The sequence below is a fragment of the Puma concolor genome, chromosome C2 (assembly GCF_028749965.1).
Source record: "Puma concolor isolate L17-30 chromosome C2, mPumCon1.1.hap2, whole genome shotgun sequence".
In the NCBI taxonomy this organism is placed as follows: Eukaryota; Metazoa; Chordata; class Mammalia; order Carnivora; family Felidae; genus Puma; species Puma concolor.
In genome coordinates, this window is record NC_141675.1 from 114285565 (window position 1) to 114299344 (window position 13780).

General features: G+C 37.5%; 1 protein-coding gene across 4 annotated transcripts in view; it reads right to left on the bottom strand.

The window, feature by feature from the left end:
- EPHA6 (EPH receptor A6) overlaps positions 1–13780 on the bottom strand; it is an 889565-nt gene that overhangs the window by 12446 nt on the left and 863339 nt on the right. For all 4 annotated transcript variants that reach the window (XM_025913797.2, XM_086675668.1, XM_086675669.1 and 1 more), the window contains 2 exons: positions 4245–4438; positions 1853–1924 (listed from right to left, as the gene is read on the bottom strand). In XM_025913797.2, coding sequence (XP_025769582.2) covers positions 1853–1924; positions 4245–4438 — 266 coding nt within the window. The remainder of the gene's footprint in view (positions 1–1852; positions 1925–4244; positions 4439–13780) is intronic.

Below are 13780 nucleotides of genomic sequence, written 5' to 3' on the forward strand. Positions count from 1 at the left end.
GTATGCTTGGCCTGGGGTTGAGAGTAGCTATAGCATTTATTATGAGGGTCAGGGGAAAGGGAGCAAGAGATGTTTCAAAGGTCATGGCCAGGAACTGCTCCTGATGCCATTCTCCATATAGCCTTGGCCTCAAAGTGAGCCTCTTCTCCCAGGGGCTGTGCACCATGTGACAGCTACAAATACTTCTTCAAAAGGAGGTTATAAGGCAACATTGTAGAATGAATAAAAGTGAAGGTAGTGTGAAATTCACATTTATAAAAGGATGAATGCCTACATTATAAGGTACTTTTTACAACTTTATATAAAGTATACAAAGTATTTTTTTTAAATCAATTGGATTTAAAGTTATACTTATAATATTGCTATGCTCACTTATATATCCACATACTTGAGTAGGACAGAAAGTAAGAATGCTCAGAATTATAGAGCTCTGCATATCCCCATGGGAGCATGCCAGGCATGAGAATATCAGCATTATTTAGAAGCGCTGCTCCAATGAAAGCTTTCTCTGACCAAAATTTTTTCTATTGGGTGTTCTGTCTTTTGAAAGGAAAAACTGCCGATACAAGATTTATAAAATTTCTGATATGCTAGTATAAAATTATTGAGCTGTGGGTTTCACAGCTTTCCTCATCCCTTTTGTTGCCTTTAATTTCTTCTCCTCTTACTATTCTGTCAAAAGAAAGGATAAAAGCTTCTCAGGTGAATTCTTGAGAAAAAAGCAATTAGAGTAGAATAAAAACCATAGGGACCCTAGTGGATGAGAGAGTTATGTCAGTGTAGAAGTGTGGGAGAAACCTGGGAGTCTGGGAATACTTGATGTTTAATAACAGTACAGGAGGGTTTAATCAGAGTTGCCGTGGATTATACACTTAAACTCCTTTACCTGTTTGAAAGATAAATGGGAGGAAAGACTGAAATTCTATTCTCTGTCATGTTTCTTTAAACCAACATCACTTGGAGACAGATGACTGGGCTTTGGGACTTGGGGGGTAGATGGGGCAGTTCATAAAACAAACCACACATTCTTCAGCTAACATGCTATCCTTCATACCAACATCTCTTGCCCTTAAACAGTCCCAGTTCTCTGGGATCAGGGACAGGGTGGGTAGGTGGCATTGGAGGTGAAGGGGTAGATAAGGGTAACCCTCTCAGGCTGCTGTGAAAATAAGAATGGTGATAATGGTTAGGCCTAGTACCCTTAGAACTCTGGTTCCTTTTGTTTCTCAAACAAAAAATATATTTTTTAATTTTTTAAAAGGCTTATTTATTTTTGAGAGGGAGAGAGAGAGACAGAGAGCACAAGCAAGGGAGGGGCAGAGAGAGAGAGAGAGGGACACACAGAATCTGAAGCAGGCTCCAGGTTCCCAGATGTCAGCACAGAACCCGAGGTGGGGCTCAAACCCATGAACTGTGAGATCATGACCTGAGTCGAAGTCGGACAGTTAACCAACTGAGCCACCCAGGTGCCCCTCAAACAAAAGTACATTAACAGCAGAAAACACTAGCCCATATATCTTTATCAGAAACAAGGACAGCAAATCAGTCATCAAATGAAACTGCCAACTTTATATAAAGTATGCAACTCTTGACCATGTGTGGTGGTGCCATCACAGACTTGCCATTTGCTGGCCTGTCCACAGGACACCGCATATAACATCAAACCATAAATTTCTGGCCTTAAGACACAAGCCCTCATGTTGACTTTACCTCAGGATCATTTTGACTTTTTGGCATATTTCTCATCTTAGAGTCTTCATCATTATTTTCCAAGTACGATAAACATTCATAATATTGAAAAAGCAGGGAAGAAATAGTTTTATCTACTATTCTTCAAAAAGAAGGTTCTTACCTGCCTGCTTCTACAGCCATAGAACAGTTAGAGAGCTCTGTTGATGGGCACTGGCTGTGGGGTCCATTAACCCTATACCACAATGAAAGGCTCAGATTAAATGAGTTCAGTTTATAGATAACCAAAGTTCTTTTCCATTAATGCACACTCACTGCATGATCTCTTTCTGTTAGCTCTTTCTCTTCCATGTCAATGCATACCCATCTCTTCAATAAGACATATAAAAACAAAAACCAAGAAATATTTTCTCCAACTACTTCTCTTTCTCTTCAGAGACAGGCTTCTTAGTGCTTTGTATTGCTCTTCTCTCTGACCTCATATTTACTTCTGCTCCATTGCAGTCTGTCTCACACAACTTTATTCAAATGCTCTCGCTAAGGCTGCGCATAAATACCTGACCACTCTGTTGCTAAATTCAATGGGCCCACGTCACTTTTTATCTTACTGAAGCTTTGTGAAGACTTGGGGCATTACACTCCTTGAAAACTCTCCCCATTGTTTTTGTTTGTTTGTTTGTTTCTTTTTTTCTTTTCTTTTTTTTTTTTTTTTAGCTCCTATGACACTGCTCTTTCCCTGCTTTCATTATTACCTGTCCGGTTCTTCTTTCTCAGTCTCCTCTGGGTACTCTCCTTCAGCTTATTTCTTAAATCTTGGTGTTGTGCTCTTTCCCTGTGTTAATTTGCATACTTTATAGTCTCCATGGGTCATCTTAATATTCATGAATCTTCAGCTATAGTCTCTATGTTGATGATCTTCAAATCTTCAGCTCAGATCTTTCCACCTGAGGTTCAACCTACACATATAACTGCCTATTGGACATCTCCACCCACACACCCGACAGGCACCTTCAATTCAGCTTACTTGAAATGGTCTCATTTCTATTCTAGAACCTTATCCTTCTTTCTCTTTCTCTTAGTGGTAATATATCATCCAGCTTGTCTAAGAAAGTAACTTTGACAAAATTCTTGATTCTTCTCTCTCCTCCCTCCATATTCAATCGGCGACCAAGACACATTTTTTTTTCCTTGCCTGATAATAAATCCATTCTCTTATCTCCTGACCCCACGCTTTTTTCCCATTTCATGAGTCAGGCCCTAATCTTTTCTATCTTGAGTTTCTATAAGCATCTATCTCTGTTTCCAGTCTTGTTCCTTGTTTTGCACTCAGTCTAAATCAGCTCTGGAGTGATCTTGCAGAAATGTAAATGTGATCATGCCATTCTCTTGCTTAAAATCCTTCAATGACTGCCCTTTCATGATAAAATCCTAAATCGTTCCCCTCCCCCTGCCGCCCTTTAAACTTCCTCTGTTGGACTGCTTTAGGGAAGATGGGCTAGAGTAATAGTTTAATCTCTAGCTATTTCACGCTTGGCTTCACTTTACTGAGGCTGCCAATTAGTGATTTAGAGGTGAATTCTTGTGTGCTCTGCAGTGAACTGAGGCCTGCTTTAAGTAGTCCTTGAAGAGCCTTTGGCCTTAATACTAAAACCTGCACCGACTTGAACCTATGACCTAAAGTTGAACATCTGTATATCCTGTTGGCTGTCCCCTGAGTTAGGAAAGTGAGCTTTGGAAATACTTTGGGTATTTCTAAGTCCTATTTGGCTAAATAAAGACATAAATTCTCAGTCTGAAAATATTTTAAATGTAATCTTTTCAGACATAGATAGTACTGTTTCTTTTCTTCTACACTCCCCCCTTCTTATAACTGATTTTTAGAGAGAGAGGAGTAGATCTTCTCAACTCTACTGACTTTCACAAAATGGTGTATGAGCGCCTTCATTTTCTTGTCTTGTCATTTGTCTTTTTCTGGTTTTAGGAATGGAAAGTAACAATAGCTGGGTGTGATCATATCAGCAGGAAACATCCTCACTCCTGGCTGATTCACAAATTGCCCCTGTCTTGCTTGCCATTTCAAATAGAGGGACAGAACATAGAATGGACAAGAAAATTAAAGAGGCTGCAAATATATACCAATACTACTTACAGAGGCAAGGAAGGATAGGTAAATAAAAAAAAAGATATACAAATACCAAAGATGCCCACAGGTTAAAAAAAAAGAATATATATATATACACACACATATATATGTGTATATATATGTACATATATATGTGTGTGTGTATATATATATATATATATAAAGTAATTCAGAAAGATTAGATATGGAGAGAACAAAAGGAGTACCTGTTTTCTTTAAAAAAAATCCATTTAACAATGTTAATAAATTATTTTTTCAGCTGATAAACAAAATATGGTTTGTATAAAATATTCTAAAAGGTTGGCAACTAGACAGTTATTACAGTAAACTTTCTCCTCTCTACCTGTTAGTCTTGTCTATAGCCTGAAAGAAATGATTGTTGAGGGGGAAAAATCGACACGATGCATCTTACACAAGGATGTCCTCCACCAGGGTGTGAAGGGCACTGGGATTGCGGATCAGTTTGTCAAGGAAGCTGACAATGTCAGTAAATTTTGGTCTGTGGTTTCTCTCCTTCTGCCAGCAATGGAGCATCAGCTGGTGTAGAGATGCTGGACAGCCCATGGGAGCTGGAAGTCTATAGCCTTCTTCAATGGACAGAATGACCTAAATGCAAACATACATAGGTTAGTCTCTTACTTTTTGGAACAAATAACACAATATATGCTAAATTATAATTCCTTTTTATATAGGAAATAGAGGCCAAAATTTTGGTAAACATGAAAATTACTTGTGAGTACAAGCAGCCCAAACAAAGATAAACACACAAGTTGCAAGTATCTACATTAATATCTGCTGACACCTCTTTGAGGAAAATGTTTTTAAACATGAGGTATTCAGAAGGGAGGTTAAGCTTCATCACAATTTCAAGAAATAGTTCCTGTGTGATTTAGCTGGAATGTCTGAAAACCCAATTAGGACATCAGAAAGTCAGCATTGGATTGATGCATTTTGTGCAAACCACCTGTGGCAAATGTTTTAAGTAAAATTATACCTCTGCTGAAGCACTGAACTTCTGAGTCATTTTTTATCCTTTTATAATAATGTCAGTGTGTATTCTTTTGCTGGCTATCATTCCTTCTTTCTTCTTTATTGCCTATTTAATTTCTCTTTGCTTACTTCTGGCTTTCCCTTAGTCTGACACTGATGTGATTATGAAGTACTCTCAGAACTTCTAGGGTCATTCAATCCTTGAAATGCTATCAATGGTTACCTTAAGGCCACAGAGCATTAGGGTCATTCAGCCTGAGTATCCTTGGGGCCAGCAAGGTCCAATTGAACTTTCTGTGATGACAGAAATGTTCTCTCTGTCCAACATGACAGCAAGTAGTCACATGTACCTGTTGAGTGCTTGAAATGTGGCTAATAAGACTGAGGAACTGAATTTTGTATTTTAGTTCATTTTAATTAGTTAAAATTTAAATTAAAAAAAAAATTTTTTTTTCAACGTTTATTTATTTTTGGGACAGAGAGAGACAGAGCATGAACGGGGGAGGGGCAGAGAGAGAGGGAGACACAGAATCGGAAACAGGCTCCAGGCTCTGAGCCATCAGCCCAGAGCCCGACACGGGGCTCGAACTCACGGACCACGAGATCGTGACCTGGCTGAAGTCGGACGCCAACCGACTGCGCCACCCAGGCGCCCCAGTTAAAATTTAAATTTAAATTTAAATAGCCATATGTGGCTAATGGCTACTATACAGGACAGTGTGGCTCTAGTGAAAGGAATCTTATGAGAAGTCAAAGTTAAGAGTAACAAATGATGATAGTAAGTTTTTTTGTTTGTTTTGTTTTGTTTTGTTTTACTTAGGAAATCACACAGAAGATAAAGCAGGATTATCATCTACTTCATATACAGCCCACCTGAGAATTTCCTAGTAATATGATATAATTGACTCTGAATTTATACAGCTTATTTATTTATTTATTTATTTATTTATTTATTTTTTGTGAGGTGCTCAAAGGATTCATGTGACCCTTTATTCTTATATCCTCTCTGGGAGAAAGACAAAGAAAAGGGTTCATTCCCCATTTTTGAGGTGGGAAACTGAGGAACAGACTGATAGTTAAAGACAGGCACAATTCAACCTCATCCCTGCCCCTCATCAACAATAGAAATACAAAAATGCAAGTGCTAATATTGCTAACAGGAGACCTCTCTTTACTGTAGCAATATCTACATGCTTTCTTTAATTCTTAATTTCTTTTTTAATGGCCACTATTTGACAGGACCCTGAAATATCCATAATTTATGCTAGAGGCAGTTTGTAAAAAAGGAGCAATAATATGCCTTCCAGAACCTCTTAGCTGCTAAGCTTTAGCTTTTTTGTAATAGGGGATTTCTCACAACCCCATCAGTGTCTTTGTGACCAGAACACTTTAACCCATCAGGATAATAGCATTTTTTTAATTCATTTTATCTCATTATTGAACAGGATTTTTTTTTACCTGGTTTCTGATTATTTTTGCTACTGAATAGGCTTGGATTTTAAGATATTTTACAACACTTTTTAGTATATCAAAACTACTGTAGATAGTTTTGAAAAGTAACTAAGAAAAATAGTATAGGAAAGGATACAAAAATGCTGATTTGAAGGGGCACACGCACTCCCATGTTTATAGCAGTGCTATCAACAATAGCCAAATTAAGGAGAGACCAAATGTCCATCAACTGATGAATGGATTAAGAAGATGGGATATATATATCTATATATCTATATATCTATATATATATATATCTCTCACACAATGAAATACTACTTGGTGATGGAAAAGAAGGAAATCTTGCAACAACATGGATGAAACTGGAAGGTATTATGTGAAGTGAAATGAGTCAGTCAGATAAAGGCAGATATCATATGATTTCACTCATATGTGGAATTTTAGAAACTTAACAGATGAACATAGGGGAAGGGAAGGAAGAATAAGATAAAAACAGAGAAGGAAGCAAACCATAAAAGATTCTTAAATACAGAGAACCAACTGAGGGTTGATGGGGGTGAAGGGGTGGAGGGTTGGTTAAAAGGGTGACAGGAATTAAGGAGGGCACTTTTTGGGATGAGCACTGGGTGTCATATGTAAGAGATGCATCACTGGATTCTACTCCTGAAGCCAAGACTACACTGTACACTAACTTGAGAATAAAAATAAAAAAAAAAAAAAATAATAATAATAATAATAATAAAGAAAAATAGGATAGAATTCCATTATAAAAAGACTTTAAAATCCTACCCTAGGAGAGCTCTCTAGTTGATTGACCACAGTTACCTAATTATAAGTGCATAGAATAAAATAGATGACAATTGAGGCCACACTTCGAAGAAAAAAAAATTAGCTGCTTTTACTCAATATTCATCATGTGTTAGGTGATTTGCATGTTCATTGACTGATTAAAATAACTCAGTATGGTAGTTATTATTATCTCTATTCTTATTTATTTATTTATTTATTTATTTATTTATTTTAAAAAAGTCTTATTTATTTAAGTCATTTCTACACCTAAATGTGGGCTCAAACTCAGGACCCTGAGATCAAGAGTTGCACACTCTTCTGACTAAGCCAGCCAGGTTCCCCATATTATCCCTATTCTTAATTGAAATAATTTAGACTCAGAGAGGTTAGGAAAATTGCCTAAATCCACACAGCATAGATGGCAGTTAGCATTTAAATCTAGTTCCTTTAGCTTTCAAACTTTTCCTCTGACCATTCCTCAGAAATGTTTTTCAGTTCTCATGATAACATCTTCCGTTCCAATTTTATATCAACTAACACAATTTTAGGAGTGATTGCCATGTTACTTTTTGTCATGGCACTTGGCAATTGGACTTCGATGTTTTTATCTGGATCCTGAATTTTATATTCTGGGTAAATCAAACACATGTTTACTTCATAGTTTGCAAAATGTTATCTCAGGCTGAACAGAGTCATTTCTGAATGCTTCTGAGTCTTGTACACATTTCTATTATTGCTTCTATTACATTGTATTGTAACCATTCATCTGCTTTTCCTCTAAGGCTATTCATACCTGAAAGCAGGAATTATGTCTGTAGATTTTATATTCTCATCATTTAGTATGGTGCTTGACACATAAATAAATGTTATTGAACAAAACCAACGCTATTAGAAGAAAATTTTGGATTTGTTTCAGTAGAATAGCAGATTCTTAGAAAACCCAAAGTTTCAAGCTACCCAAGATGGATTCATGGTACAAGCATGACAGCATTTCAAGTCCCCTCCGAAGGAAGTATTACTAAAAAATTGGTGCGTCACGCAGCATTCTCCAAAACGATCTCATGATCTCACTCTGGCTTGCTTGGACAAAAACTGGTGACGCTGGGGCTTGCTCTTCTCCAGGAGAGAAGCACTGGACTCAAACTCAACTTTCTGTAAGACTGGTGGCTTCTTCCTCCTGTCTGGAGGCCACTCCCAGTGACCTCAAGGTCACTCTCCTAGACAACTCTCATAAACAGTTAACACCCAAGGCTACACTGCTTGGTGCCAAGCAGGCTTTCATATTCTCTTTTGACAGAATTGCTCTCATAATTGTTCTAGAAAAGGAGAGAGTGATAAGAGAGTGTGGTCTCTCATCTAGAACTTTTACCCATAATGAATTCAGTACTGTGTCTGGCCCTAGCATGCTTTTCTGTGGGGACAGTGGGAGGATTGGGGAACTCATGACTTTTCTTCTTGAGGACCTCTGACTTTTAAGTTTCCTCAATCATTTAACTTGTGACCTTGTGAAATGTGTTGAGCCCTGGTTCATGTCAGGTGTCAAACATGAAGGTTCCTTATAGGATAATAGTAATAACAAGAATAACAACAGTGACAATAACATCTAACACTTAATGACAGCCCTTGAATACTTCCAGGTACCAGTTCTAAATGATTTACACGTATCAACTCTTTTAATCCTCACAATAACCCTATGAGGTAGGTACTATCGTTATCCCTACCTTATAGATAAGGAATGTAAACATAGAGAGATTTAACTTGCCTAAGATTGCACACCTAAAAATTCTGGCTTTGAGGGAGCCAAAGAAAGATTAAGCAATATGATCCACAAATGGTTAACAGACAGCAACATCTTTCTAATAGCTTTTTAAATGTATTCATCCAAAGATATATATATATATATACACACACATATATATATATACATATATACACACTATATATACTACGTACACTATATATAAGAGTTAACAAATGAGTAAGAAATACCTCTGTCTTTTGGAAACACATATTCTGGCGAAGAAGACTGGGGAGTTTGAATACAGTAAATGCCAGTAGAACAGGGAGTTACAGGAGCATGTGGAAGGAGTGCCTAACCCAGTCTTGGGAAGGCTTCTCAGAGGAGGTGAGCTGGATCTTACAGGAAATGGAGAAGGTAGCAGGGTCAACTGGTCAGGCTGAAGGGAGGGAGATGTGACCTGATCAGGGAATGAAAGTAGATTCCTGCAGCTAGACTAGAATCTTCAAAGAGAGGAATGGTAAGATTTGAGGCTGGAAGGTTATGTAAAATTATATTTCTTGGGATCATGAATGATTTTGTATGCTACAAACGACTTTTTTGCAAAGGGTTTAGGGTTTTAGCAAGTAAATGACACCAGATTTGCCTTTGGAAAGCTCGCTCTGGCTGCAGTGTGGAGAGTGCACCTGGGATGGGGAGAGGTGGGAGGCCAGGAAGGAGGCTTGTAGGGATCCAGGCTAGAGATCAGGATGGCCTTAGCGGAGGCCATGGCCGTGGTGTACAAAAGTGGACTGATTTGACAAGAACACATGATAGGGTTAAGATTAGATATGGCAGGACAGGTTTTTGAACTTGGTCAACTGGTAAAGACAGGACACAGGAGAAGAAAGAATTTGGGGGCTGGGCGATGCTGCGCTCAATTCCCTATGAGCTTTCTGGTTTCAGATTCAAGTAACATATATAACTCTGTGAGCTTATTACGTGCCAAGCTCTGGACTAGGTGTTTTAACATAGCTCACTTTATTTAGTCTCTATTTAGGTCTCAAATTACTTTATTATGTGAGTATGGTTATGCATATTTTATAGGTAAGAAAACCGAAGCTCAAGCTGATAAATAGATTGGGTTGTTATTGCATAGCTAATAATCCCCTGAAAAACAGACTGATAAGATCATCTTGATAGCCTCTGAATCACGGTAGTGCTGAGCCTTGAGCCACATCCCTGACTTGTTCCGCCAGAATTAGGTCCTGAGTTTCTCTCACGCTCTTGCGCCCTCCAGGCTTCACTCTCACCTATGTGCGTGTGCCTGCCACAGTCCACAGCGTATGCTTGGGTATCTCTCCTGGGTTTCAGATCTATTGCCTACATGACATAGAACTTCATGAGGCTGTCATACAGATATCTTAGATTTATTTTGTTCAAAACCTATCCCCTTCCTCCTTTGGAATTCCCGTCCTTTGCAAAGGGTACCGCTGTTCTTCTCATGACTCAAGGCAGAGATCAAGGAGTCATGTGGATCTCTCTCTGCCTTGATACTCAAAAGTAACTTAAGTTGTTCTGATTCTACTACCTTCATGTATTCCAAATCTGCTCCATTTTAAATTCTCCCAATGATTTACTCCCCATTTTGATAACAGCCTCCTAACTGGTGTCCTTGCTTTTCATTCCCTTCTGCAATCATCTCCCACAGCCCATGCAAAGCAATCTTGACTGTGGGGCTGTGATCCCATCCTCCCATATCTGAAATTCTGCAGGAGCCTGGCTCCCAGTCCCCACATTTGGCTGTGTCCAGATCTTTGCTCTGGCCACCACAAAACACTTGTGCTCTTTCAGCTGGACGAGCTGAGCCCCTCAAGAGCAGCAACTGTTTCTTTTTCCCATAGGTTTCCAGCATCCAGCACAATGCCTTGTCAAGTCAAAAAATAGTTTCAATGGTCACATATGTGATCTATGAAAACTATTTTATGGGCAGCTTGAGAAAACCTATATTAACCTTTATCTTCATAAACATGTCTTTTGTGAGTAGTTTTGTTTTATAGGTGTTTTCTGATTCCTTAGTTAAGGACTGACAAGGAAGCAGAAGCATATGGGGTACTTTGTCTAAAAGACTAATTGAGGTTTGTTGTTTTAGGATATGAAGGGGTGATGATTAACTAGAAAGAATTTTGTAACAGTTTGGTTTATGATAGTTGTAGGCTGTCATCCTGTGGAGAAGAATTATACAAAGTTAAACCCTTATTTAAAAATGCAAGAAGAAAATTAAAATAAAGTGAAAAAATATGAAAATGACTGCAGTAATAATTTCCATGCAGAGGTAGAAGGAATTAGATTCTGTCAGAATTTATTATCTAAAACCTGGCTGGTTATTCTAAACAGACCGTACTGGTTCCTTGTCACCGACACTGCAATTTTTAGCAGCCTAGAATCAACATAAGGCTCAGTTGGGGCACGTAGCAGACTGTTCTGTTCTTGCTGAATCTGATGAGTTTTCCAATTGTGTTGACAGTTTCTGAATCAAAGCAGGAAAAGGTGCACCTTTTATTAAACCAGGCAAACAAGAAGTAGACAGTCAATATGAAGATGCTGAGACATCCCTGAACAATACCATTGAACAAGGACCGCTCGGGCTATACAGGGAATCACATTTTGTGTTATAAAACTGCTGAGTATCTCCAAAAAGAAGCACACTGAATTTAATTATTCATACTTTCTTTTAAAAGAAACTGTCTCAAAATTTTAGTCTACTGAAATGTATACTAGTAAATGGAATGTGAAGTGGTTTTATTTTTATCTTCCCTCTAAATATTCATCATTGCTTTGTGGAAAACCTATAATTTCAGGTAAAAGGGGGAAGGTGAAGCAAAGGGTCCCAGTATACACTCACTTTTTGTGATAATGATTACTTATACATATTAGGATATTTGGACTTGTAATACAATAATACTGAAAACACCGGTAATCTATTTTCCTAATATGCAATATAAAGGTTGCATCTACATGGGAGAGAAAAAAAAAGAAGGAAAGAAGTGGTCATAAGAAAATAACATTTATAATCTTATACTTATTTTGTTATTCAATATTTTTCAACATCTAGGATTTAAAATTCAGTGAAAGGCAGTCAAGACCCAAATTAAATTCAGGGTACAGTAAGAAAAAAGGGGGATAGAGAGGGGAATGAATAAGGTACAGGCAGAAACAATTTTTTTTTTTTCAGAGGCTCATTTGTAATTTGTAGATCATTAGGGCGTGGAAACTGAAGATTTCCTCATTTTAACTTTAAGATGAAAAGTTTCTTAAAAGTCTACACTTAAGGCAGTTCTCAACTCTCACTTTTTGGAACTCACCATAGAATGTCAAGGTCATATAAAATGTATAGAGTGTTTGTCCTCAGTAGGTTACCACCTTTTGGACTGTTGAATGAGTGGACAAAATGGGGAACGATATGAACCGAGGAATTTCCAAGGTGAAAGGTTGCTGATGGTAAGACTTGTCATCTGGAAAAGCTTTTACCCCTAACAGTAGAAAGTCATGCTTGTTAAGACAGATAACTAACACTTTATATGTAACACTGCTTCAGTGAGTAAGTCATGGGAAGAGCATTAGTGAAGGTGTCACTTGTACTGCATCAAAGTCCGAAACTGTCACTAACAAACTCAGTAGTCGGGCAAGTCTCTGTCTCCTCATTAAGGAAGAGAAGAGAACTGGATTTAGTACTTGCAAGAGTACCTTTTAGCTAAAAAAGCTGTTTCTAGAGTCGCTGAAATTGCAGTCTTAATCTGCAGGACCTTTGGTAACATCTCTGCATCTTGAGTTTTTGTAACCTCTATGTCTAGATTTGGCCTTCATTGAATGGTCTGTTTCCCACAGAATTCCAAATGCAAATGCAGGGAGACAAAAATCTGGACAGGGCCAGAGTCTGTCCTGATAAACTAAGACTAAGAAGCTATGGAAAAATAGTTTATGAGTACAAAGAAAAGGGAGATTTTAAAATGTCCTCTGTGTAAATGCTCCAAAGACAGCAAAAGATGGAATAAAATTTGTAAGAGCTAAAGATTGTAAATATATTTCAATATATAAATATATTGAAGGTATAATTAATTTTTTATGAAAACATTACTGGCATGTATACATTCTTCAGCTTTGTGGTTGTTTGGTTAAAAAAGTTTCCCTTGGAAATTACACCAAGGTAGTAGTATATTAGTTATTGGTTTCCTCTACTTAGAACTTTGCCATTTGAATTATTTACAATGGTGATTAATTGCCTTTCATAATATCCCCTATTACTCTTGCCTCTGCAGCAGACATGCATTATGCTAGTGTAATTAGTATGAATTTAATTAAAATGTTGCTATTTTCTATGCACCAATAGAAGGAATTATTGAAAAATTGAGAAAAGGAAGGCCATTTTGACAATTGCCTTGGTAGAGTACATATTCAAAGAAATGCAAAAATTCCCTCGGTAATATGGAAAAGTTGAAATAATGGGAATGGGCCTTTAGCAATTTCCTGTATCTTCCACAGATCATTACACAAGAACCATTACGTAATAAAGAAGAGTTTGGAAAATCTAATCAGAGACAAAAATTGGAAATGACTGGACTCTCCGACTCATAAAACCATACTGCATTTCTAGGTAAGTGGATTCTACACATCCACCATTCTTGGCTGAAACACTGATTTATAATTGAAAAGGTTATAGAATTATGAGGACAAACAAGAAATATGGTAAAAGGTTATTTTCTTCCTTCATAAATTTTGAAAAAAGGAATCAATTCAGACAAGGTCAAAAGGTTCTTTTCAACCATATCACCTATAAAAGGAAAACCCTGAAGATAAACTCCAATTTTGTTTCTTCAGGTAAGTTTCCGAAAGCAATCTAAAGCAAAACTCATTATTACGTAAAAACTTTTGAAAACTGAAGGGAATAAAACCCCACAGAAAGACTGAGACAGCGTTATGTTTCCTTGTAAGCTTTCAAA